Raw genomic sequence first — 25,431 nt, 5'->3', positions numbered from 1 at the left:
CCCACCCCTGGCATTAGGGGACAGCACCTAAGACCCTTAATCTAGACCAGGAAGAAAGGGTGTTGTTTGGGGGGGGGTCTGGTCATCAGAAACAGCTACCGATAACTCTCACATGACTTAACGCATCACCCAAACAAAGGAAAAAAATATTTGGCAAGCAGAAAGGTTTCTCCCTGACAGGCTAACTTTCTATGTGCGGGGTTTTAAAAACGTTCTGTCATGTGACCCCCCCCCGCCTCCCCCTGACCCGCAGTCCAAAGTGGTATGGCCCTGAAACAGACTTTTCACTCCTCACCTGCCGCATGTGAACATCGGGACAGCAGTGAACTCGGGGGTTCTGGGCTGAGCTTAGGAGAGGAGGCGAGAGCAGATGATCTCTGGGGCACCAAAGGACAAGTGTTGCTTACCGTAAACCACCAGGACATACTGGTCCGACGAGCGGCCATGTTTGTTGGCCACCTGGCACAGGTAGGTTCCGTTATCCAGCATGCTGAGGCTGGGGATGGTCAGCAGCTCTCCCTCCGTCAAGGCCCGCTCTGGCAAGGAGTCGTTGGCTCGGCTCCACTTGATGTCCGTGGGGCTGAGGGGGGATGTCAGGACAGCCAGTGTTAACCTTACCCCTCTCCTCCCAACGCCCATCTCCAGTGGCCCCTGTGGGTCACAAGTGCCACATCTCCCCCGCATAAGCACACACAAACACACACCACTTTCCTTCCTCCCATCAAGGTTATTTGCGGCAAGCGCTGCCAGAGCCCGTGATGGATGGGACACGGAGCCGAGCGGCTGGATCAAGGGGCGCCCGAGTAATAACTCCGCTCGGGAATTGTATCCATCAGTCAGAGCTGTATAGAAAGGCAAGGACAATTTGCCCCGTGTGTACAGGGAAGAGGTGCCACAGAGCAAGGATGGGGGGGTCTTATTAAGTGTGTGGGGGGGGGGTTTTCCAGCAGGTGCTGCTTTCGTCATGTTGCAGAAGAAGGAAAGCCTGCCCCAAGTGCCCTCTGTTATGCCTACTGCTCAGTGGATGAGTCCTTTGCTTCCAGCTGCCCAATAGCAGGGCTTGAGGATGAGGAGCGGCTAACCTGATGCATCCTCCGCCCCGCCCCCAATATTGCTGGACCACAAGCATGTTGCTGGGCCTGATGGAAGTGGACTCTGGAGAGTCAAAGCAGATTCTCCACTCCTGAAATAGACAGGCAGGCGTTTTTTGAATAAGAGCAGAAGAGGCTTCGGAGAAGCATCTATGCCCACTTCTTTTGCCCTACCACTGCCTGTGGTCAAGCAGGCTTTGAAAATGGACTGCAGGTAGGGCTGAGAAAGACAGACTCTGCTTGAAACCCAGCAGCATGGCTGTCTGATAGGACAGGCAGTCTGGAGGCAGGCGGACCTGCCTGACTCAGTACAAGGCAACTTCCTGTGTTTCTATTCCAGAACCTGCCTTCCCCTGCTCACCCCCACCTCCAGCCTCTCCTCTAATTATGGCTTTCCCCATCCTGCGGAAGTACTCACCGCGGGTTGCCTTTGACGTCACAAGTCAGAACTAAAGTGTCTCCTTCCCGCATCACCCCCTGAGACGGATGGATCCTGGCTGTGGGAGCGACTGGGGTGGAAATGGAGAGAATAAACAGGAGGTCACGAAGCAGCCTGGGCACAGAACAGTCACACTTCTCAAGCAAGGCCCGACAATTTGCAACCCTCGCCGTGGAGAGGAAATGCTTCCTTCAGATGTCAGAGCGATTAGAAGCTTGAAATTAAGGTTTCCGCTGGCATTGCAGCCGGTATCAATACATGCATCCCTCCCTCCTTGTCTTTTGCTTCTAAAAGAGCTACCTCGCCATAGAAAGAACGTGAGACTGCAAAGGAAAGCTGGGACAGTTTCTCTGGATTTTTGCATCACACATGAAAATGAGCAATAGAAAACAGTATGCATAAAAACTAAGGAGATCTATATATACAGTATATATCAACAGAAACACCAAAATGACACTTATTACACTACAAGGAAACTGAACATGCAAGTAAATTGAGAGCCCACTGAAGAAAATGTGTAGGAAATTTCAGAAGAGATCTGAGTTGGCCCACCACACTACTGAACAGGGTCTCTGAACGAGGGATTTTCTGCATCGCTTTTGAAAGACACTTGGTTTAGGCTCAGGCCTACATTGCACTGAGCCCTGGTCCACATGCCACACGGAGCCAACCATTGGTTTGGGCATGGATGCGTGCAAGTGTCCAGGCTCCCCAGAGAGGAGTTTGGAGTTTAGCTGAACACTGAGCTAAGCCATGGCTTGCCTTAAGTGTGTAGTCCAAACTCAGACGCATGGTTCAGCTCTCCAGGGCCAACCCTGGCTGCGGTTGTGGTGTGTGGGGGACGAGAGCTAAACCACAAACCTGCAGAGAGCAGGAGAAGAGCCACTGAGGAGGAGCAAAGCAGCCATGACCTCCTCCGTCAGCGCCTGCACACTCACGCATTCACTAGCAGTGTCGACAGATGTAGAGCAGGTTATTTTCACTTATTGGATTTTCCACGGCAAGGGGAAATCCGTTTTGAACGTAAAAATAAATAAATGTATGGGCTGGCACTTAGATGACGATGACATTGGAAGGTTGCTGAGAAAGAACTGTAGGGTCATCAGCAGCACCGATTTCACAATGAAGTGTCCAGGTTGCTCGCTCACTGGGACAAGACGGCTTGAGCATATTACACCAGCCTTGTACTGGCTGCCAATTAGTTTCTGGGCCCAATGCAAAGTGCTGGTTTTGATCAATAAAACCTTAAGCGGATCAGGACAGCAATGAATTGACCTGCGACCATCATCTGAGGCCCTTCTTCATGTAGGTAGGTCTGGAGGGAGGCGACAGGAGAACAGGACTTTTCTGTGGTGGCTCCCCGCTTTCCCCAGGAAGGTTCACCTGGCACTTTCATTACATATCTTTAGGCACCAGGCAAAAACTTTCCTCTTCTCCCAGGTCTTGGGCTGATCATGCAATCTAGGGCCTTTTATGCTGAGGGGAGGAGGGGTACATTATTGTTTTGCTTGTTATGATATTGTGAAATATAGCGCGGTATAGAAATTTAATAAATACGGTAAGCAATAAATAAGCCATTAAATTCCCTTCTGGAAGCCCCCTGCTCTCTTGCCCTGGGCATTCATTACTCCCAAGAGAAGTAAAAGGTAAAGGACCCCTGGACGGTTAAGTCCAGTCAAAGGCGACTATGGGGTTGCAGTGCTCATCTCACTTTCAGGCTGAGGGAGCCAGCATTTGTCCACAGACAGCTTTCCAGGTCATGTGGCCAGCATGACTAAACCGCTTCTGGTGCAATGGGACACCATGACGGAAACCAGAGTGCACGGAAATGCCATTTACCTTCCCGCTGCAGCAATACCTATTTATCTACTCGCACTGGCGTGCTTTCGAACTGCTAGGTTGGCAGGAGCTGGGGCAGAGCAACGGGATCTCACCCCGTCACAGGGATTGGAACCGCCAACCTTCTGATCGGAAAGCCCAAGAGGCCCAGTGGTTTAGAGCCAGAGGCCCACAGCTCTGTAACTTCTGCCCACCCTGCCCAAAGGAGAAGGGGAGGGTAAAGGGGCCCAGCTCGGCCCAGAATGCACTGCAGCCCTGCCGCCTGATGCCAACCCTGCCTTTGCGGAGCCCCTCCACCCCCTCTTCCCCGCCAGCAAGGCCCCTGCAGTCACTTACACTGTACATCTAGCACGTACTGCGTCTCCTTCCGCTGCCCACGCAGTGTGGGGTGGGTGGCCTCGCACGTCACGACGCTGCCATGGTCCCTGCGCTCCACCCGGAAGCGCACCACGTTGGTGATGCTGAACACTTTCCCGTTCTCCTGCTTGCTGCCTATTCCTGGGGTGGAGAAACAAAGAACATGTGCCCCGGCCCCATGGGTCAACCCCGCCGAGCGCTTGCAAACGTCCCTTTAAAGCTGAGTTAAGGCGTCACGCCTTGCCGCAGGGCTCTTTTCTCCTTTTCTAATTTTTAAATTGCATACAATTAAAATGCAACCGCCGTGCTCGGGAGGGGTAGGAGCGCATAACATGACTCCTACTTGCCTCCAACGTGAGCACAGAGAACTTGTTCCCGGCAGCCAAGAAGTGTTGGGAGAAACCCAGAAGCGCCTTCTTACGAGTCTAAAAGGAGCCCCAAAAGAAACATCTGCTTTTAAGATGCCAAAAAGATGCCTTCTATTTTAAGTATTTTCTCGGCAGGCAGGGGGAAGAGTAGGAGGAGCTGCTAATAAACTCTGCTTGTGTATATGCTGCAGTTAAAGAGACATATGGAAGCAGCCTCAGCAACCACCTCAGGCATTTGGAGATGACAACCTTTATTGGGGAGATGCTACCTAAAACCTATCCCAAGCTGAAAAAGAGCCAGCACCTTCTAGAGGTGCATTAACTGGATAGCCCAGTACTAAGCTAACTAACGTCCCCAACGGCAGGTCAGTCTACTTCAAGTTCCTACCAGGTTCACATGTGTACATTCTGTTCCACTACAGTGGTACCTCTGGTTGCGAATGGGATCCGTTCCGGAGGCCCGTTCGCAACATGAAAAGGTCGCATCCTTTTCATAATTTGACATAATTTGGCACTTCTGTACATGCGCAAAGCGCAATTTAGCGCATCTGCATGTGCGCCAAACCTGGAAGTAACCCGTTCCTGGACTTCCGGGTTTGGCGCATCCGTAACCTGAAAAGACGCATGAGGTGTGACTGTACTGTTGTTGTTTTTTAAGTGCATAAAATAATGTTTAAATATGTACTGTATTTCATCTCAGTGCGGACGTTTCCAAATTTAATTTACCCTAAATTATTTGTTTCACCCTAAGATATGCATTTTTGGTGGTTATTATTATTATTATTATTGCTTCACCCAAGTAGGAGAAAAATCTAAAGGAAAACTATGTCCCATTCCGCACATTCCACTGGCATGGGAATTCACAGCTCTGGAGCTTTGGGGCCAAAGCAAATTCCTACAGGAAGCTAAGTCCCTGGATTCCTCCCTCCTTCCCTCACCTTTCAGCTCTTTCCGGTCCCGGTCCCGGTACCAGCGCAGTGTGGCAGCAGGGCGTGACCTGGGGACGCTGCAGGTGAGCTCCACTTCTCCTCCTTCCACGGCCTGTTCCTTGATCTCCACCAAGGGGTTGTCAGGGGGCACTGTAAGGAACAGCAGTCAGGTTATGGGGCAGGCAGTGGGGCTGTCTCCAACAGGAGCACCGGATCCCACCACAGCATCACCTCCACAGGCACCCAAATCAGTCTCGGATCTGGTAAACCCAACTGGAAAAGGGTCCTTCAAATGTTTTATTCAATTTATATCCCATGCATCTATAATATCATACAACTAAAACAGGCATGTCCAAGAGGTAGACCGAGATCTACTGGTAGATCAGTGGACGTCTGTGGTAGATCACTGGCTCCCTCTAAAGAAGCCCAGAAACTTTGGCTCCCCTAAAAAAAGCTCAACAACTTTGACCTGAACCCAAAAAAGGGGGGTAGATAACTGGCAGTTTTTAACTCTGTGAGTAGATCACAGTCTCTTGGAAGTTGGCCGCCTCTGAACTATAACATCTCAAAACAATCTTTTATAAACTGGCAAGACCTTCAAAAAAGAAAACCCTGTTAAAAAATTTTTTTATAGCAAACCCAATAACCCAAACTCTCATAGCTAATAATTCCAGCACTTCCAGCAACAGACCTTTCAGCCACCCAATGCCTGAGACAGATGCACCTCACTAGGGAGGGCATGCCACAAGTGGGGAGCCACCACTGAGAAGGGCCTGTCACTGGGTAACCAGGTAACCTCCAGTGGCAGCTTCCACCAGCCCCAGCCTGTGTGGCCAGTGGTCAGAGAAGATGAAACACCATCTGGAAGGCTGCCAGTTCCCCACCACTGAACTAGGGGGTCAAACAGCAAAGGTGGTGAGCTCTTTAGGTGGGCCTCTGGGTCTGTTCAAGGATTCCTCAAGATCACCAGTACAAATGCATCCTGGGGTCAAAAACAAAACAAAAGCTGCTAGGCCTTAAATTAGGGTGGGAAAAAAATAGAAGCCATGGATGCGAGTGAACGGAATATCAGAGAGTCAGGAAATAGGATTTTGTTGCTCTGCATTGCTCTTCATTGTCACAGACACCCCCCACCTCGCCCAGCCCCAGTTGCAAAATTAGAATTGTGGAAAAGAAGCAGACATTTGCATAATTTCCTAAGAATACCTGATTTAGCTTCTGTTAGTGGAGGCTTCCCCACCCCTTCCTTTGGGTAAATTATACAGCATACTGATTCGGAGCATTATCATACTGGTTGTCAATGCTTGGCCTTAAAAGCAGCATATGAATGTCTAGTGATTGTGTGGGAGGTTAGGTAGGCACTTGAAATTATAGGCTGGGGAATGCAGGAGGTCTCTGCATGCAGGAGGAGGTCTCAGTTAAGGTTGCGAGAAGCCTCCTTTCTGAAAGCCTAGGGAGACTGAGCTAGGTGGACTAGTGACCTGACTCGACAAGGCAGCTTTCTGTCTCCCTCTCCATCTCTGCCACATCGCACTACACCATATATTTAATGGCTTCCCCTAAAGAATCCTGGGGATGTTAGTTTATCTTGCACAGAGCTGCAATTCCCAGAGCCCTGAACAAATGGAATTTCCCAGGGTTCTTTGGGGAAAGTCAAACTTAGCTCAGTGCTGGTCCTGGGAGCTTGTGACCAGGTCTCACAAACAGGGGTGTTTGTGAGGGTGTTTAGCGAGGGAGTTTAAGGGGGAGGCCTAGAGTTCTGTCTCTTGGTGGGCATAGGGCCAGAGACAGGGAGGGCAAGGGAGCTGCTGCAGTGACCTGTAACACCTGTGCCATGTTTGTCATTCTGCCAGAGAACAAGCAGCAGGATATTTGTAGCAAGTGCAAGCTGGTTGTCTTGCTGGAAGAGAAGGCGCAGCAACTTGAGGCCCACCTAGCCACACCTCAAGCAACAGGACAACATGCAGTTAGTTGATAGAGCTGGAAGAGAGGGGACTGAGAGGAGATATGATAGCCATCTTCAAATCTCTGGTGGTCTTTCACATGGAAGGGGGAGCATGCTTGTTTTCTACTCTAGAAGGTAGGACTTGAACCAATGGCTTCAAGTCGTAAGAAAGGAGATTCCGACAAAACATTCGGCAAAACTTTCTCACAGTAAGAGCTGTTTGACAGTGGAACGGACTCCCTCGGGAGGCTGTGGAATCTCCTTCCTTGGAGGTTTTTAAACAGAGGTTGGATGGCCATCTGTCATGTATGATCTAGTTGAGATTCCAGCATTGCAGGGGTTAGACTAGATGACCCTTGGAGTCCCTTCCAACTCTAAGATTCTATGAAAGATGTTTGTGAGAGAGATCATTATAATTACCAGGGCTTTTTTTTCAGCCAGAACTCTCTGGAACAGAGTTCCGGGACCCTTTTTCCTTAAAAAAATTTTTTAAATAAAAATCCGAAATTTTGGATTTCTTTAAAAAATATGTTTTGATTGCTTTATCACAGGTGTGCTTGCTGCCCTGGCTCCTTTGGAAGGGTGGGGGTATAAATTAATTTTGCACAAGACCTGTGTTGGCCCTAATTCATCATAACACCGCAAGGTAAGAACGGACTGACCTTCTTGCTAACCTGCTCCCACCTTCCAGCATCCTGGCCAAAGGTCACAAAGGTACCAGGGCTGGATGAAAAACTATTTGGACACCTGCCACATCTTTCAATTCCACTAACTTTTTAGTTGGATTTAACAAGCTGAATATATATATGTAAGCGGTGCTTTTTGAGGCTTCTGTTGTTCCACGTAGACCTAGAGCGGCTCCATCCGTCCTTAGTCATCTCCTGTGCCAACACTTCTGGCAATGAGCCCAGTCGAAGGTTAGACTAGAGGATCACCCCATTTCATTCCAGTTCCACGATGCTCTAAGAACTGTGCTTGTGGGTTTTGTTAGTAATTTTTTTAAAAATAACTTAATTGGCTTTAATGTATCTGTGATGTGTTTCGGTTGTTGCAGAAGACCCAGAGGATCTGGGTGGACCGAAGAGGGTGCTTTAGGAATAATAACAACTATTATTATTATTATTATTCATGGATATGGTACTGTAACTCCTCTTTCTTCCGGTTTATGTTGCAATCCTGAAATAGGGTGGCGGCAGAGGGAAAGCAGCACATACCCAGCACGGTAAGGATGGCAATCTGGTGGTGCGTGTCTTCCGTGTAGAGCTGGCAGAAGTAGCCGCCCTCATCTTCCAAGCGGGCATTGGAGAGCACGATGCGGACTTGCTTCTGGGTGAACTCCACCAGCTGGAACCGCTCATCCTTCAGGGCTGTAAGGAGAGCGAGAAAAAGGTGTCTCATGTTATGGACCAGTGAAATGAGAAGAGGGCCATCAGGGTGTGATGCTGTATGGTTTTCAATTGTATTTCCATTGCTTCTTTTATTTCTTATGTTTTATTTTGTGCTGCAACTTGCATTCCATAGAATTCAAATACATAAGAAGCAACAAAAATACAATCTTGGGGAGGGGGGTTCCCCATTTTCTCTCAAGTATGAGGGACTGTCTTTATTTGAGACAACATGCCAGGTAGCATGGAGCAGTGTTTCTCAACCTTTTTTGGGCAAAGGCACACTTGTTTCATGAAAAAAATCACGAGGCACACCACCATTAGAAAATGTTAAAAAAATTAACTCTGTGCCTATATTGACTATATATAAAGTAATTCTCCCACGGCACACCAGGCAACACCAGGAACAGTGGTTGAGAAACACTGGCATGGAGGTACAGTTCATGGCTTCTCTAAGTGAGGATCACTCAGTCCAGGCCGGCCCCACAAATGCAGCAGATCCCTCGGGCAGGAAGATTTAGGGTTGCTACCTGTGAGGGATAAGAGCTACCGACAGCCCCCTCCCATCCTGAACACCAGCTCCTCCCCCAGCGGGGAGGGGGAGACCTCGAGTGGTGATTCAGGAAGTGGAAACAGGAGCTTGAGTACCCTAGCGGAGCACAGGCACCGCCGGGGAAAGGAACAGGGAAGCAGGGAGGCGGTGGGAAAGAGGCCGATCCCAGCTACCCCGGAATTGCGCAAGAAGCGCAGGGGGAGGAGATTCAGTATGCCAAGATTACTTTGTTGGAGGAAAACGCGCGAACTGCCATTCGGAGGTTCTGTGGAGGACTGACAACATGTACTACCCTCTGTAAATAGCACTGTTTTCAGCACTGTAAATACACAGCACCAATAAAAGGATAAAATGCAGAGCTGTGTAGAGTCGTTACTCTGAAGTAGCCCACCCAGGCCACTGTGACACTACCGAAAGCTGCAGAAGTGTCTAGGGCTGGGGGATATCTGGTTTTCAACATAGTGATAGATCACCAGCGAGACCTCATGATATACAGATATATCACAATGTCTGAAATAAGGATGCAGCTATGTAGAGGCAATGGCTGGCTTCGCGGTTTTTCCCGTATCGGGATTTTTGCTGGTGCCTGATCTTGTGGTTCGCTGCCCCCTGATGGAGGCAGGGGAGAGCTGAGCCGGCAGAGTCAAGAGGGGCTGCAAGAATCAAGAGAAGCATTGGCTGACTTCACGGTGTTTCCCACGTTGTGATTTTTTCACAACACACCCACAACTACACGATATATTCACAATATATTGACAGGTCAATAATTCTGAAACCGATATCATGATAACGGACTTCAAACCTGTTTTGGATGATATATCAATATATCGCCCAGCCCTAGTGCATAGTAGGATACACTTAGCATAGGGAGGGTGCCATCTGGCCTTTCCTCCTCAGTTACCAAGCTATCTTGGGTCAGCCCTGGACTCTGACCGGGTAGTTCTTAAGTTCAGGGTGTAACCGTTCAATTCCCCACTGCCCAGGTCAGATTGGCTAGTAACCCAAAGGAAGAACATTGTTTGTGTGCTTGCTTCCCCATGAGGCATCTGGCTTGGCTAACCTGCCTCAATTCATGTGCTCAGCAAGCACTCTGATATGATACTTGTTCTCTTCTTGCAGCAGGTTGCATTGTAGTGGGCTGACCTGTAGGGGGTGCTGGTGTTGGTCTAGATGGCAGGCCTGGGATTGAGTGGGTGGCATTTCTCGTCCAGTTCCATCTCTATGGTCCTCTAGCTTTCCAGCCCAGCCTACAACCCCACCGTTCCCAAAGCCCCATTATTACCCCGCGTGCCGTTGAAGAAGAGCGTCTGGCGAGATGGGTTTTGGATCACCACTATGGAGCCATCGTACTGGTGCAGCCTGCAGTTGATCTCGGCCTGGCCGCCTTCTGCTACGGTCACATTCTCAGCTTGGACCTCCTGAGCTCTGGCTAGTGCAGGGAGAGAAAGAAAAGAATGGGTTACCATGACGTTCACGGGAGGCGAGTGGGGCTTTAATGTGAGCGGGGATTCGCCTGGGCTGAGTAGCAGCACCCGAGTCCCTCTTTGCATACCAATGAAGAATAAACTCATGAATAAGCGATCAAAATTATAACTGGGCCCTCTGAACGTTCACAGAGAATGTTGGAGCTGCCAACTGAACATATTCCACCTCGCCAGATTTCTGTGCTACTGAGCAAAGGAGTGCTCCTGAGCATGTGCGGAGAGCCCTCGTCACAATTTGCTTCTTATGTCAGAGATGAGTGAGTGGGCAGGGTTTGGGGGCAAGCCTGGGAGTGTGGCTTCCAGGCTGGATTTAGAAGTTCAGCCCTGGGGAGGTCAAAGTCTTTATATCCAGTGTGGGAATTCATTGAACCGTATAACCGTAGAGTTGGAAGGGACCCTGAGGGTCATGTAATCCAACTCCCTGCAATGCAGGAAATCTCTACTACAACTGCCATCAGCCCCTGGAAGCATGGCCAATGGATGGGGTGATGGGAGCTGCAGCTCAGCAACACCTGGAGGGACAGTGGTTCCCTACACCTGCTTTATGTGGGGGAACATAATCACATGAGTGTATCACACCCTCACAAGCCACCAAGGAAAAGGACGCAAGGGGCAAAGAGGTGTCTTGCTGTAGGAATTGTGCAATATTAACCGAAAGGTCTGAAGCAGAAGAGTTGACCGGTTGCTTCAAATCAAATATATAACCTTCATCTCTTCTTACTTTTCAAGATGCTGGCTATGGCAATCTTTACTCCTTGGGCTCAGCATAGTTTCCCTTTCTCTCTTCTGATTCTCTCCTCCAACCCAAGTTTCTCTGCCCTGCTTTCTCTTCCAACTTTAGCGCCTGCTTTAAAAAAATAATCTGTCCTCTCGCATGAACGCAACCTGGCCAATGGCAGCCGAAAGCTCCTATCTGTGCAACTTCTCTGTGACATCTCAGCCAGTCTTGAGGCTTCAGTGCAACTGCTAAGAACCTCTAATCAGTGCATTAAAATGTTTCCCACCCACCCCCTTGACGTCTACTGTTGTATCAATGGACTTCTAAATACAATTAACTCAATAGTATGTAATCAAGCATGTGCAGATATGGGAGGGAGGACACTGCCTTGAACAAACTGCAACCATTTGCAGCAAAGTGTGCTGATTGGCTTGCTTACTTGAGTCATCTGGAGCAACTACTTTTCTGGCTTTTATAGAACAGGGTTGAGGAAACGCAGGCCTGGGAGCCAGATGTGTCTCTCCAGGCCTCACAATCTGGCCCGTGAAACTCTTCCCAGGCCACAGCCCTTACTAGCCTTGCTTCACAGCTTGAGAGTTTTTTGCCTGAGTGGAACACACCATAGCCTCGTTTGCCTGGATGGAGGGTAGAGAGAAGGCTGTGTGAGTGTGCAGGGAAAGTAGCCAAATGCACAAAGATAAAATGGACATTTGTTGCTCCTTGTTGCTCCTCCAAAGTTTGAGGGCCTGGACTGAAAAATATCCCCCACCCCAATGATCTATCTAGACTGTGGACCAGAGGACATAAGTCAATGGCCTGTGAGAGGAGACCCCTACCAAGCAGATGAGGCGGAAATAAATGGCTTCTTGTCCCCCCCAACTCTTTCGATGCTCAACCAACAGCCCTTTGTCTAATCAGAAGCAAAAAACAACAACAACACACCCCTGCAAGAGACAAGCCAATTATTCTATAGAGTCATAAACTATGGGATATTCTGGTAATGGAAAAGGCAATAAAACAAAATGAAGATAGCAGAGGGGCTACTATGGGAGGGGGAAAACCTTTTAGGAACATTGGCTTTCAGGGTGTGTGAAGCAGAGGAAGATGGCAAGGGCTAGGAAATACAAACCGTACATCATGTGTACGTTTTTGTGTGATTGACTGCCTCCTCCCAAGAGAAACAGAGCCTCATCCAAAGCAACACCGTCTGCCTGCTTTTGCCTGGTTACCTACAGGTCTCCTAAGTCACCTTTCCAGCCCAGAGGTGCTCAAGGCAAAGCACAAAAGGCTCAAGATAGGGATGCTTTACATGCGGGCGTGAAATACAAGTGCCTGGGGTCAGCATCGTGTCTTTCCGGCAGCTCCTCAAAACACCATGTTAAATGAATGCTAAACAGGGAGAGCCGAATGCTAATAGATGTAATAAGATTCAGAGATTTATAAGTATTATCCGTGCTACGGAAATGCCAAGAGCTGCGTAAGACACCGCCACGTACAGCCCCGCACAATGCAAGCTTTACATAAATTGAGCTTTACATTCAACACTTCTCCAAACGCATTAGCTAAATTTGCTCTCTTCCCTCTTTCCGAAGCGAAGGGGTTATAAAGGGTGGCGAGGCAAAGCCTTCCAATGGAGCCAGGCCTGTCCAGAGATCACCCTGACCTAGCAGCTTGGGCCCACCAGTCTCCCCCTGACGGAAGGCCTCTTGACAAAGGTTCTGGCCAAGCGCTCAATGTTCTGATTCAGGACACTTTCTGAGGACCTCATTCCCTTCTGGACATCTTTTCCAGAGGGGCCACATACCATGGGTGGGTCAGGCCAGAGGCAACGGTGGATACAGTGGCATAGCATGGGTTGCCAGTGCCTAGGGCTGTGAGGAGGGAGGGAGAGAAAAAGACGGAGTACGGATGCACATTCAGTGGCATCCATATTGCCCAGGAGATCGCGGCAGCAGAGATAAGAAAAGAAGAGTCATTCCATTGCCTGGAGAGGCCACTTCCTGGTTCGCATGGAGAAGCAGTTTTCAACGGAGCCCAGCAACGAGAGAGAGCACCATACCTGCCAAGTTGCTGTCGGAGAAATAAGGGACCGGGCGGAGTAGCAGACCGGAAGTAGCGTGCCACCATTTTGGAACTGGGCGGAGCATGCTCAGAAGTGACTTTTGATGCTGCTTTGCCCAGTTCCAAAATAGCCACCGCGCCAGGAGTCGCAAGTCGCACTGCAGCCATTTTGGAACTGGGCAGAGCAGCATCAAAAGTCACTTCTGAGCATGCTCCACCCAGTTCCAAAATGGCCACCGCGCAAAAATAAACCGGGAAAAACAAAAAAATCCGTTTTTCCAGCTAGGAACAGCTGGAAAAACGGGGATTTCCCGAGGAATACGGGAGACTTGGCAGCTATGGAGAGCACACAGCTGTATTGAGGCACCACCAGGTGTTGAAATTTTGGGCCCCACACTACGCCACTGAGTGGGTAGAGCAATGAAATGCAGATCTTTCTGCAGCCGGCTAGTTTCTACACATACTCATGCACTCCTCTCTATCCTCCATCCCGTCAAGCAGAACACGTGATCCCCCTAGTCCGGCCCAAATAACCAAGGAGGGCGTGAAGCAAGATCCCTTAAGGGTGGAGTCTGAGGGCCAGATAGAGAACCTGGAGGGAACATTTGGCCCCTGGGGCTGAGGTTGCCAACCCCTTTTCTAAGAGAAGTGCTGCTCCTGTGCTCCCAGTGCCGGATTTATGTAAAGCTAAACAAGCTATAGCTTAGGGCCCCACTCTCTTGGGGGCCCAAAAAAAATTTAAAGGGAAAAAAACCCTGGATGTGCATTTCCAAAATATAAGATAAAAAACAAATAAAATAAAGCCTACATACAGCGTTCTGTGTTGTGTAGGCTCCATATTACGCCCATAAATTACCATATAGCATATATTCAACACAAAAAACAGTGACAAGTTGTTGTTGACAAAGGACAGCTGGACATATAAAGGGCCCCATTACCTTCAGAAGCTTAGGGCCTCATCAAACCTAAATCTGGCCCTCTGTGCGCCCTCCATCCCCTTCATTGCAGACTGTGACCACCATCCTGCAGGAATGGAAGACTTTGAATGTCACCACTGCTCAGGCAATGGATCTTGTGCTCCAAGGTATGGGAGCAGAGTAGGTGGATGGGTCTGACCCATCTGGAATGACCCGCTGGGAAATTCTCCTGCACAAGCTGCACTGGGAAGAATGGAAGCTGTGTGCCTTGTGTGCTAAGCATGTGTGATTTTCCACCTCAGCTAGCCCTGACTGTAAACATATCACGGGCTATATCTCCTGAAAAGGTTTACTGAACCCTTGAGAAAACCCTTAAAAAAACCACCACCCTGCATTAAGAAGAGTCGAGTTCTGCAAGGGGAATAAATTGCGCATATTAAACAAATGTGCAAAATTCCTGCATTAAAATTATTTCACATGCGTTCCCTTCCCCATACCTTCTGCTAATATTTAAATCCATTACGGAACTGGAGCGATATCTGCTTTCCCCTGTAGCAAGCCACCACTGCCTGGACACGCAAGAGAATGCACGCCTTGGCAATGAGCGCTGCTGTAATGCTCAGTAATGCTCTCCTTTGCATGTGCTGTTATTTAGAGATTTCTCAAAGCGGCGGAGGGATGGGCAGAGACGTGAACAAATGCGCAACAAAAAAAAAAAAATCCCACAGGTGCAGAGACAAAAGATCACAGAGGCATACACCGAGAGGCGCTGGAAATGCCTATAGGAAACACACAGCCATAAAAGGCAGAAGAGCTTTCACTCTCCTCGGATATGGCCGCATGGGATTTTAGCCCTGCTCTCCAGCAATTTCTGAAAGCCACATGGCACCTGTATGCCACCCACGCTGATCCCCCACACCTGTCGGCTATGGCATTGCACTGACATTGCACACACATCGTTGTTCAGGCCGGACAGGGCTGGTGCTTGCAACCTTCACCCCCCCCCCCCCAGCACTGCTTCCTGCCTTTCCAGCGGAATGCTAACATCTCAGAACCAGGAGCAGCAGAAGCCCCTGTGTGGACATGACCTGGCATATCTATACGTACGAGCTTTCCCCGGAGGCCACAGAATCTGCGTGCCCCGAAAGGAATTAATTCACAAGCACATGCCCTGGGCTCTGATCCATAAATCCGAGTTCACTTTTGACATTTACTTTCGCTGGCTCACATTCCGAACACAACACGCAGGGGAGAGAGCCCCGAACGGCCTCGGACGACCCACGTCTCTACAAACCGCAAATTGACAGGTGTGAAGGCTAGACATCCGTCGGGTAAAAACAAGATTCCCCCGGGTCTTGGGCCCAACCACGGCTCTTCAGACACTGCCTAGTAGTCCAAGAGAAGGAAAGACTGAATGCCTCATATGCTACACATTTTCTGGTTGTGCCACGGCAAGAGTACTCAGCTATGAAGTTTCCTGCTACCACTTGTCATCTGAAGTGGTCAGTGCCCAGAAAAGTTTGATTGTGAAATCCTTGCGGTTCATAGAATCGTAGAACTGTAGAGTTGGAAGGGACCCAGAGGATCATCTGGCCCAACCCCTTGCAAAGCAGGAATATGCAGCTGTCCCATACAGAGATCAGACTTGCAACCTTGGCATTATCAGCACCACGCTCCCAGCCAACTGAGCAGTTGTGTGAGTTGTCGCTTTGTGGGTACCAGGAATGCATGCACAAGAAGGGACACTCATGCAACAGAAAGGGTGGGAAGGATTTGCATTCCGTTATTTTCGTCCTTCGCGTTGATTTGTTTATTATAAAAATTGCCAGCGGCCTCAACGAGAAAGGTGGGATGGATAATTACGAACAAACAAAATAAAGGCACAGAAGACGGCTGGCTGGAGGAGTTAAGCAAGAGGCGGGAGGAATTTTTAATGGCAAGCAATAGAGGCCGTGGTGAGATTCTGCTCCTGTATACATTCCTCAGTTCCCCCTTCCTCCCCACCCCACCCCATTTGCTCTCTCCGGCCTGTTGGCACCATTCGCTCCCTCTTGCAGCACGTGTAGCGCCAGCCTGCTTGAGATTCCTGAGGACGCATTCCAACCATGTGCCTCTCACTAAAGGTCATGACTTGAAAATGCCGGCCCATCCATCAGGGCCCTGTGCCAGGGGTGGAGAAATTAACCCCAATGCTGCAGTGGGTCCCTCGTGGAACGCGAAGCCCTGAAAGCAAATAAGCGCCGAGAGTCAAACACCTCTAAGAGCCAACCATTTCCTTGCTTCTCCCCTTCCACCCCTGAGACAGAAGGTGCCAGCATGTGCCAAGGATGTGCATGCCCCAGCCGTCTAATCTACACTAGTGGTGCATGCTGTAGGGCAGAGCCTGCCCTTGGCACCTGTGTGGTAGGAAAAGATGCCCTCATACCATCATGCCAGCTCTTGGGCGCATGCCAGCTCTTGGAGCGCAGACCCTCCAAGTGTCTCTATTTTCCAGGGACAGCCCCAGATTTACAGAAGCCATCCCGGTTTCTGATTTGATTGTGGAATGTTCTGCTTTTCCTTAGGATGTCCTTATTTTCATCGGAGAAACGCTGGAGGGTTTGGTAGGAGGTCCGTATTTTCAATGGAGAAATGTTGGAGGGTATGGAATAGGACGTCCCCCTATTTCATGGGTAGGCAAACTAAGGGCCGGGGGCCAGATCCGGCCCAAAGAACCTTCTAAATCCGGCATGCGGACGGTCCAGGAATCAGCGTATTTTAACATGAGTAGAATGTGTCCTTTTGTTTAAAATGCATCTCTGGACTATTTGTGGGGCATAGGAATTCGTTCTCCCCCCCTTTCAAAATATAGTCTGGCCCCCCACAAGGTCTGAGGGACAGTGGACCGGCCCCCTGCTGAAAAAGTTTGCTGACCCCTGCCCTATTTTCATTGGAGGGTATGCAAGCAACTTCGCCTGCGCTGGCTCTGCACTGAAGTGACTGGGGACAGTTTAATCTTCATTTATTTATACGTCTACCCCGAGTTTCCGTCAAAGGAGCCCAAGCTAGCTAACAATAGGTCATGCAAATCCATTTCAGTGGGACCCGCGGAAGAGAACTTCTGACAGATTGTGCCTTTTGGGAGCTGATTTGTTGCATAAGCAAAGCGAGGACGCAGCTTGATGGAAGGGAACATGATTGGCAGGGCAAAAAAGACAGGCTATGTGGAGCTTTATGTGGCTGAATTATCCTTGTCTTCTTAATAAGCCAACATTATTAGGGGTGGGGGTAGAGGGGAGGGGAGGACAGTTTTGCTGCAAGCCAAAAAACAAAACGTCTACAAACCATAAAGCCCACTTTAGGAAGCTCACCGCAAGGAGAATGCACCAGGCAAATGTGACTCTATTACATGAACTAATAAATCTATCAAGTTTCTCAGATTGATTTTAAGTGATTGTGGTCGCACACGCAGCACATGAGCAACAATTCACTCAAAGCATTTCCGCCAAGGGAAGCTCAGGGATTTAGCTTCATCTGCCTTTCTAAGGAAACCAGCCTGATCCACAACTCCCAGCCAAATGTTCGGATCAGATTGCGATTCTTCCGACTTTGCGCTTCTCTGAATTTTGCAATGCAGTTCTCAGATTAAAAAAAAAAAAGAACGCATGCCAAAATGTGTATAAAAATGTAACTTTAGGACAAAATACATAATAGAAAAATGTAAAACACATTTATAAACATGTATTTTCTGAGAAAATACATTGCATTTACATCTATGTATTTTCTCACCAAATACAGTGGTGCCTCGACTTACGAATTTAATCCGTTCCGAAGGCACCTTCGTAGGTCGAAAAATCCGCAAGTCGAAAAAACCCTATCTAAAACCGCAGCGGATTCCTTTCGTAAGTCGAAAAATTCAGTTGTTGAGTCGTTCGTAAGTCGAGGTACCACTGTACATGTTTATAAATGTGTCTTACCCAAAAAATACATATTTCGAAAAGAGATTTTTTTCTGTGATTTCCCTTTCCCCCTTTTAAGATTGCAGATTAATGTGGACATGAGGCAGAACAGAATGAACTTGGGCAAAACTGACAGAGACCCAAAGTGATCCATCCATCAGTAATTCCAGCCAAAATCCTCTCCAACTGACAAGGCAGCGTCAAAGAGAGGCCACCGTTCTTCTCTCTCCCCACCCTTAATTTCAAGCCCCAACATTTCAGGCCCCCAAAACTAAACAAAGGTATGTTTCAGCAGATGGGGGAAATGTGGTGGGTTACTAACTTTTAGCAACTTAATATCACCACCGCAGAATAAACCTGATATGTTTGGCAGTATGCATAATACTGTATAGAATTTCACACACACCCCTTCAAACTCTACACATCCTGATGTCCTTTTGTGCCACATTTTAGGCACAGATCTGGGCTTTAAAGCTTGGTGTCCAAGCATTGGGGGGTTTTTTTGTCCCAGCATTTTCCCTGTAAAAAACCCTGCATTTTACCACTGAATAAGAGAGAACAGCAATTGGGTTTTCAGAGGACTGCTGTTTGCATTGCTAGATAGCTCAGTCGACAGAGCATGAGACTCTAAATCTCAGGGCTGTGTGTGTCAAGCACCACATTGGTCCTCCATTGCAGGGGGTTGGACTAGATCAGCGTTTCTCAACCGCTGTTCCGCGGCACACTAGTGTGCCGCGAGACGCTGGCTGGTGTGCCGCGACGTGCGGCGACGAGAAGGGCGATTTGCATTGTCACGTGCCTGGCAGCCGCCTATACGCAGCACTGACCCGCCGGAAAGGAAGCCGGCCGGGTCACGACGTGGGGCGAGCGCAGCTCTCAACAGCCACCACCACGGGAGGGTGGTTTTAGACAAACTTAAAGAAGCTGGCTGGCTGAGCTCAACCTGAAACTTGCTGAGCAAAGGATTGTGCTGGCAGAGAAATCAGCGGCTTGTGAAGCCTTATTACAGGAGATTGCAACCAACACAGCAATTGGCAAGTGTTTCTTACAGTCATAATTATATAGTCAATATAGGGCGGCACAGAGTTAAATTTTTTAACTTTTTTAATGGTGGTGTGCCTCGTGATCTTTTTCATGGAACAAGTGTGCCTTGGCCCAAAAAAGGTTGAGAAACACTAGACTAGATGACCCTTGGTGTCCATTCCAACTCTATGATTCTATGCTCCGATTCAGCAGTAAAATGTGCATCAGGGGAAAGCGGGGAGGGAAACCTCTTGGACACAGAGTTTTAAAGTGAGGACCTGTGCCTGGAAAGTGCAGCACAAAAGGAAGTCTGGTTGAGCTCTGTCTTACTGAGGCTTTCCTCCACAAAGACTCGAAATGTGCTTTAAAAACAAACAAACAAACCAGAGATTCTCAGGATGGGTACAATGGACACTACACCATCTGCTTTGGCGTACACCAACAGCATTGAAACAAAAAAAAAAACCCAACAAATATGAAGCTGCTAATTTCTTTAACAGACATTTTCACATATTACAAGCAGCAGCACTGAATGGGCTGAGCGGGGAATATCAGGTCAGGTAACAACTTCAACCAGCATGTCTGTTCTTCAAAAATAAATGGCCAACACACCATCTGCAGTCTGGCAGCTCTGACAATTCTTCCTCCTCCATAGGAAAAATGGCAACTTTGATATTGTGCAGGAAAAAAAGAGAGGCAACAGCCACTGCCTCATTTTCTCCGTCTCCACTGCGTCTATGCTGTGATTCACAACGTAAGGAACTGTTGCCCTTTCTGACAGCGAAAATCAAAATGGCAGCCGCTCCACTGTCTTCCATGGCAGAACAAAGATGGTTGCTTCTCAGCAACGCAGAACTGTGCTGCATTGTGGGAAGGTGGTTGACCCAGCTCAGTGGCGAACAAAGTCAGCCATGGGAAAATAAAAGCTTACACTTCGACGCTTTGCTCTGAGCAACAGAAATGGCCGCTGTGTGAACCACCTGAGCAAAAATAGAAAAAGAAAAGGGCCTCTTGCCTCTATCCATAGCAACATGGCTCCACTTTAGCACCATGGATACACACGGTTTTGCTCTTGCTCCAGCTGAGGAACAAACATGAGCACTCTTAGGCATCTTACAGAAATATAGCTGTTCCTTCTACCAGCCTCTCCCCCCCCCACCATGGCCCCGCAACTCCACGCTTGCTCGGTGACAATAACCGCAGCTGATTGATGGGAACGAGGCTGCCACGGGGACTGTGTGTGCCGAGGCGGATGGGGGGCAGAACGGAGTCCCTGGCAGGCAACCATAGTTCAATGCCAGCCAATGGGATGGAGCTTAGCTTTGAAAATATGCCTCCCCCTCCTCTCTGGCATTCAATGCGCTGCGTTCCCCTCAGCCCCTCAGAGGCAGGCAGAATCCTTTCCCCTTCCCCAGAGTTGAAAGGCGTCACAAACTTTCAATGTAGCAGAGGGAGGAAAGGTTTGGACAGTACTCCTCAGGTCTGCTCTGCAAGCCCCAGAAGGGTTTGGAGCTCAGATTCCCCCTGCCTTTGTGTGGCTTCAAACCCCTTCTGGTAACACCCAGAAACCAAGAGTGTTCTCTAAAAGTCTCTCTCTCTCTCCCCCCCTCTCTCTCCTCTCTCTCAAACAACTGGACTTGTGCCAGAGGACTCTAGGAGCAAGACGCACACACTTGGCTCTCTCCTGGCTGTGCTTCAGCACCACCACTAATGGGTGACCAGGTGGTGGCATTGCAGTTACCGGCTCAGAGTTGGGTGGCACAAAGAGCCAATAGGGTTTTACCTAGTCTTGCAAAAGCTGCTGGCAGTGAATCAGCTTCTTAGGCAGCTTCCACACTGAGCATTTACTACAGAATAGCCATGCTTTGTTCACTCACTTTTTATGTGAGCAAGACGTTCTCCTCCCACATTCCCCCCCCCTGCCAAACTTCTGGGTTTTCCTTCTGCTAAGAAAACCAAACTTTAACCCACCCACCCACCCAACCCCTGCAATGACATGGCTGTCAGGTGTAGATGATCCATTGTGTGGCTTTATAGTAGTTGCAAGCGTGGGGAGGGGGGCAGTTAGAGCCTGTATACATGGCACTAGCCAATTCCTTCTCTCTGGACCATCTCTTCTCTTTAGGAATTAACCCTCCCTTTCCAAATAGCTTTGTCTTTATATCCACATCTATTCTCCCCACCCCCAACTGAAGTGGTAGGGGGATATCATGATTAGGAGTGCAACAACCCTTTCCCTGCCACACACACACACAACATGGCCCCTTTTTAAAAATGCTTCCGCCACACACAGAAGATGGGGGCGGGGAAAGGCAGAAATGCCCACCTGGCTGCAGGATGTCACTCGGAATCCAGAAGTCTGGAAGAAGGATTACTATTCCACTTGCAGCTTAAAGCAGAACCCCAATGATTGGTGGCTGCAAAACTGTCCACGTCTGCAAGCACACCCCCATGCCCCAGAATGCTCTTTTGCCTGCGTGGATCAACCTACCCAAGCTCAGCTCGCCATCACACACACACTGTCTCCCATCTGTAGTATGCAGATGGGCATAAAGTCATTTGTGCCCTTCAACTGCGAGTCTTCTGGGAACAGAGGCTTCTCTCCTCTGTTTATGACTGCTGTCTTGATACGTGGCGAACAGGAGGGTTAGTGCAGAAGGCTGTGGGCAGGAGTTTTGGAGAGTCGGATCTTCAGGTTTCCTTCCCTGCCCTCTGCGAGTCTATGATCCTGCCCGAAAGCCCCCTAGGACAGGAGGACTGGCCATACATCAAAACAACCTGAATCAATGTGTTAAGGGGAACAGTGTTCGGGGAAACAAGAACAAGGGCATCTGCAGACGTCCCTACGTCTGATTCCAAAAGGGAACAATGGGTCCTGTTCTGTCCTGGCCTTGGCACCATCCATCACGGGGAGTGTTTTGTCGGGCAGCTGGCATCGCACTGGCTGCTGGGGCACGTCCTGGCACTGCATCCCAACCCCCTGGAATTGCAGATGCATTTGCAGCCCCAAGCCAAATAAAGCAAAGGACACCAGGAACATCTCTCCATTTGGCCTGCCGTGACCTTGCATCTTATACATGGCAATAAGAAGCCCGGATTTAAGAATAGAAGATTCTCATAGGGGACAGCCTAGGGCAGCTGTTTTGTATGAACAGCTCTTTTGCTACAGTACTACCTGGATGAGATGTTTCTAAGCCAGGTGTGGGGAGCCTGTGGTCCTCCAGATGTTGATGAACTACAACTAACATCCTTCCTGGCAATTGGTTCCCCATACTTGACTTATGCACTTCTATTTCTTTTCCTCTGAAACCAGGAAACAACTTCGAGCCCCTCCAGATGGCCTGTTTATTGCACATTCATGATGCTTTGTGTTCCTGATGCTATATGGTAAAGGTAAAGGGACCCCTGACCATTAGGTCCAGTCGTGACCGACTCTGGGGTTGCACGCTCATCTCGCATTATTGGCCAAGGGAGCCGGCGTATAGCTTCCAGGTCATGTGGCCAGCATGACAAAGCCGCTTCTGGCAAACCAGAGCAGCACATGGAAACGCTGTTTACCTTCCCGCTGTAGCGGTTCCTATTTATCTACTTGCATTTTGATGTGCTTTCGAACTGCTAGGTTGGCAGGAGCTGGGACCAAGCAACGGGAGCTCACCCCGTCACAGGGATTCGAACCACCAACCTTCTGATCAGCAAGCCCTAGGCTCAGTGGTTTAGCCCACAGCGCCACCTGGGTCCCACACTCCTGATGCTATAGGAGTGGTCAAACCCGCAATCCAATTTCAATACTGTTTGCACCTGCAAATGTTTTGGGGTGGTCACACTGCTGAAGGGTGAGCGAGTAAGGAACAGTTGGGCAAATCTGGGCAGTAAAACAAAACACAAAACATGGGGTGTTGTCTATGCTTATACTTCTGCTAGTCACCTTCACTGACCTTTTTAGGAATGAGAGCACTCTTGGGTTTTTGAGCAAGTACCACGGGCACCACATATTGTGCTTTTCCAAGGAATAGCGTAAAAGTTGAATCCACCCAGTAGAATTAGGACTACTCCAGACATCTTTTCTAATTGCACATTCGTGATGATTTGTGTTCTCGGTGCTATTGGGGCAGTCACAAGCGGTTCCACTTTCAGTAGTGCGGGCAAAGGTTTTCGGGCGGTTGCAGTGTTTCATTTCCAGTCAATGCATATCCCACAAATGCTGAAATCCCATCATTTTTTATACCACAAATGCTCTGGTTTATTTTTGTCCTGCTACGTTTGTGCTATAGGCCCTCTGGACAGCAATAATGTGATAGCCTCAGAGAAGCATTGCAACAACTAATAAAGCAGACTAAAACCACCGCTAATTCTTGTGTCAAGAACATGTTGTGAAATATACCTGCAATGAAACACGAGTCTGGAGGGGGGACCCCTTGCAATTCCTTCCCTCCCTCCTACCCAGATCGTGATGCATTCAGATCTTGCTGCTCCATGGAGGATCAAGGGCTCAAGGAAAGGGATGGACAGCAAAATGAGGGCTGTTGACGACAGGTATGGACTCAATGAGAGAAGGTCCCAGAGGCCAGCCCTCATAGAAAATGAAAGAGAAATGCCAATTTACTGTTTATATACCTTACCTTGCCCATCCACCAAGGAACTCAGGGTAACACATACAAGGCACCGGTATTTTCTCTCTCCTTGGTTTTATCATGGATGGATGGCTCAAGGAACTTCAAGGCTGGCAGGCTCAATCCACACTTTTGCTTGTCCTGTGATTTCTTCTGTTTGTTCCATTACTTCTAGGTATGGGTCTGGGAGGTTTTTCTTCTATACCCCAAGAAAACCCGCTGTTTGCTGCTGAATCGGAACAAACGTCATTCCATGGAAAACCCAATTGACGTTTTGTTTCCGTTCAGTAGTAAACTGTGGGTTTTCCCAGGGAAAGCAGAACAGACCTTTTGGACCCATGCCTGGACATCACTGAACTAACCAAATTGTGGATGAGCCCTGAGTGGAGATTGTCCCCATGGCCTCTCTGGTCTATCATACAGCTCAAAGGGCATGGAAGAGATGGAGAAACCCAGTGGGAGGCAGTTGAGCAGCAGCAGCAGCAGCAGCAGCAGCAGCAGCAGGAGCTCCACAATCCAGTTAGGGAAAATGAGAGGCAAGGCACCAGACATTACTTTTATATGTTTTGTCCAAGGCACTAAAAAACAAAACCTCATTGCATGCCTGGTTGGCTGGTCCTGGCAGCTGTGTCTGAGCCATACTGTGCTGCACAGTGAGTCGACCCATGCCCATAAAGCCCTGGCAGGCGCCCTTCGCCCTTAATGGGTCTTGGGCTCTTCCCCTGGATGAAAAGCATCTGCCACACTTGGACATCCCACCGGCTTCAGTTCAACAGGCATCAGGTGGAAGCTGCCATTATCCGGGGTGCCTGGCATGCTCGGCCAAAGCAGAGTTAAGGCAAGGGAGACTAGCGCCTCCCTCCCTCTATCATTCACTGTTGCTCCCGTGGATCTACCAGGATCTGCCTTCATCAGTCATGTCCACTCAGCTGTGAATACACTCCTGGCTACAGCTTGAATGCTTTCAGCTTACTTACAATGTCTACAAATCGACAGTTTGCCTTGCACCAAAACCGTTCCTTCTCCCACTCCCGGTATTTAAACATGGGCTTTTGTTTCACTGCAACAATGCTCGATTATGTGCCCTGGAGAAACCTTGGTGCATGAACCATGGCTATGGTTACACAGTAGGGGGAGCAAAGAACTCCACACATGCTCAGATTCATTGCCCTTTATTAAATTCTAAACTAGGTTCAAGGCTCAAAATCTCACGCATTAGCAGCATGGTGCGGGGACACATACACCATATGCATGCACAAACACAAAACTCGTAAGAGGCAGTGTGGTACAGTGGCTAGAGTATTGGACTAGGATTGAGGAGACCCCACCCACCCACCCACCCACCCACCAAGCTTCCAACTTTACCCATTCAGGTAAACTTCCTAGTTTTTCCACCAGCTGCAAATTGCAAAATGGGGGTGGAGGGAGGAGGGGGAAAGAGAGAGACTGAAAAACACCTGGCAGGCCGCAATGAATGGCTGGTGACCTCTGTTTTGTTTGCTGGGTCACCCGATGATTCGCATGCAACCACACACAAGCAAGCAGAAGGACACAAGCAAAGGTTGACATTTCCACTCCTCTGAAAGGGTCACACTCCCCACCACCGTCACCACCACACATACACCTGCTGTTTTCCTAACATAATAAACCGAAGCAGCGAGAGCTATTCCCTCTTCAGACTGGTGCTATTTTAAGTACGTTCCTGCACCAACGCACAGGTGTTTTCAGCAAAGAAAGGGGGACCTTCGTTTGGGCAGCGCCCGCTTGGGATGGT

At 49.1% G+C, this 25,431-nt stretch overlaps 1 protein-coding gene across 1 annotated transcript in view; it reads right to left on the bottom strand.

The window, feature by feature from the left end:
• The window catches only part of CADM4 (cell adhesion molecule 4), a 127,126-nt gene that overhangs the window by 1,804 nt on the left and 99,891 nt on the right, over positions 1-25,431 (bottom strand). The window contains exons 2-7 of the mRNA XM_035117228.2: positions 10,189-10,335; positions 8,183-8,335; positions 5,033-5,173; positions 3,706-3,867; positions 1,510-1,600; positions 408-580 (exon numbers count right to left, since the gene is read on the bottom strand). Coding sequence (XP_034973119.2) covers positions 408-580; positions 1,510-1,600; positions 3,706-3,867; positions 5,033-5,173; positions 8,183-8,335; positions 10,189-10,335 — 867 coding nt within the window. The remainder of the gene's footprint in view (positions 1-407; positions 581-1,509; positions 1,601-3,705; positions 3,868-5,032; positions 5,174-8,182; positions 8,336-10,188; positions 10,336-25,431) is intronic.

The sequence above is a fragment of the Zootoca vivipara genome, chromosome 6, assembly GCF_963506605.1.
Source record: "Zootoca vivipara chromosome 6, rZooViv1.1, whole genome shotgun sequence".
Taxonomy (NCBI): domain Eukaryota; kingdom Metazoa; phylum Chordata; class Lepidosauria; order Squamata; family Lacertidae; genus Zootoca; species Zootoca vivipara.
Note: the sequence above shows the minus strand (reverse complement) of the source record. Positions and strands in the feature narration are given on the sequence as shown.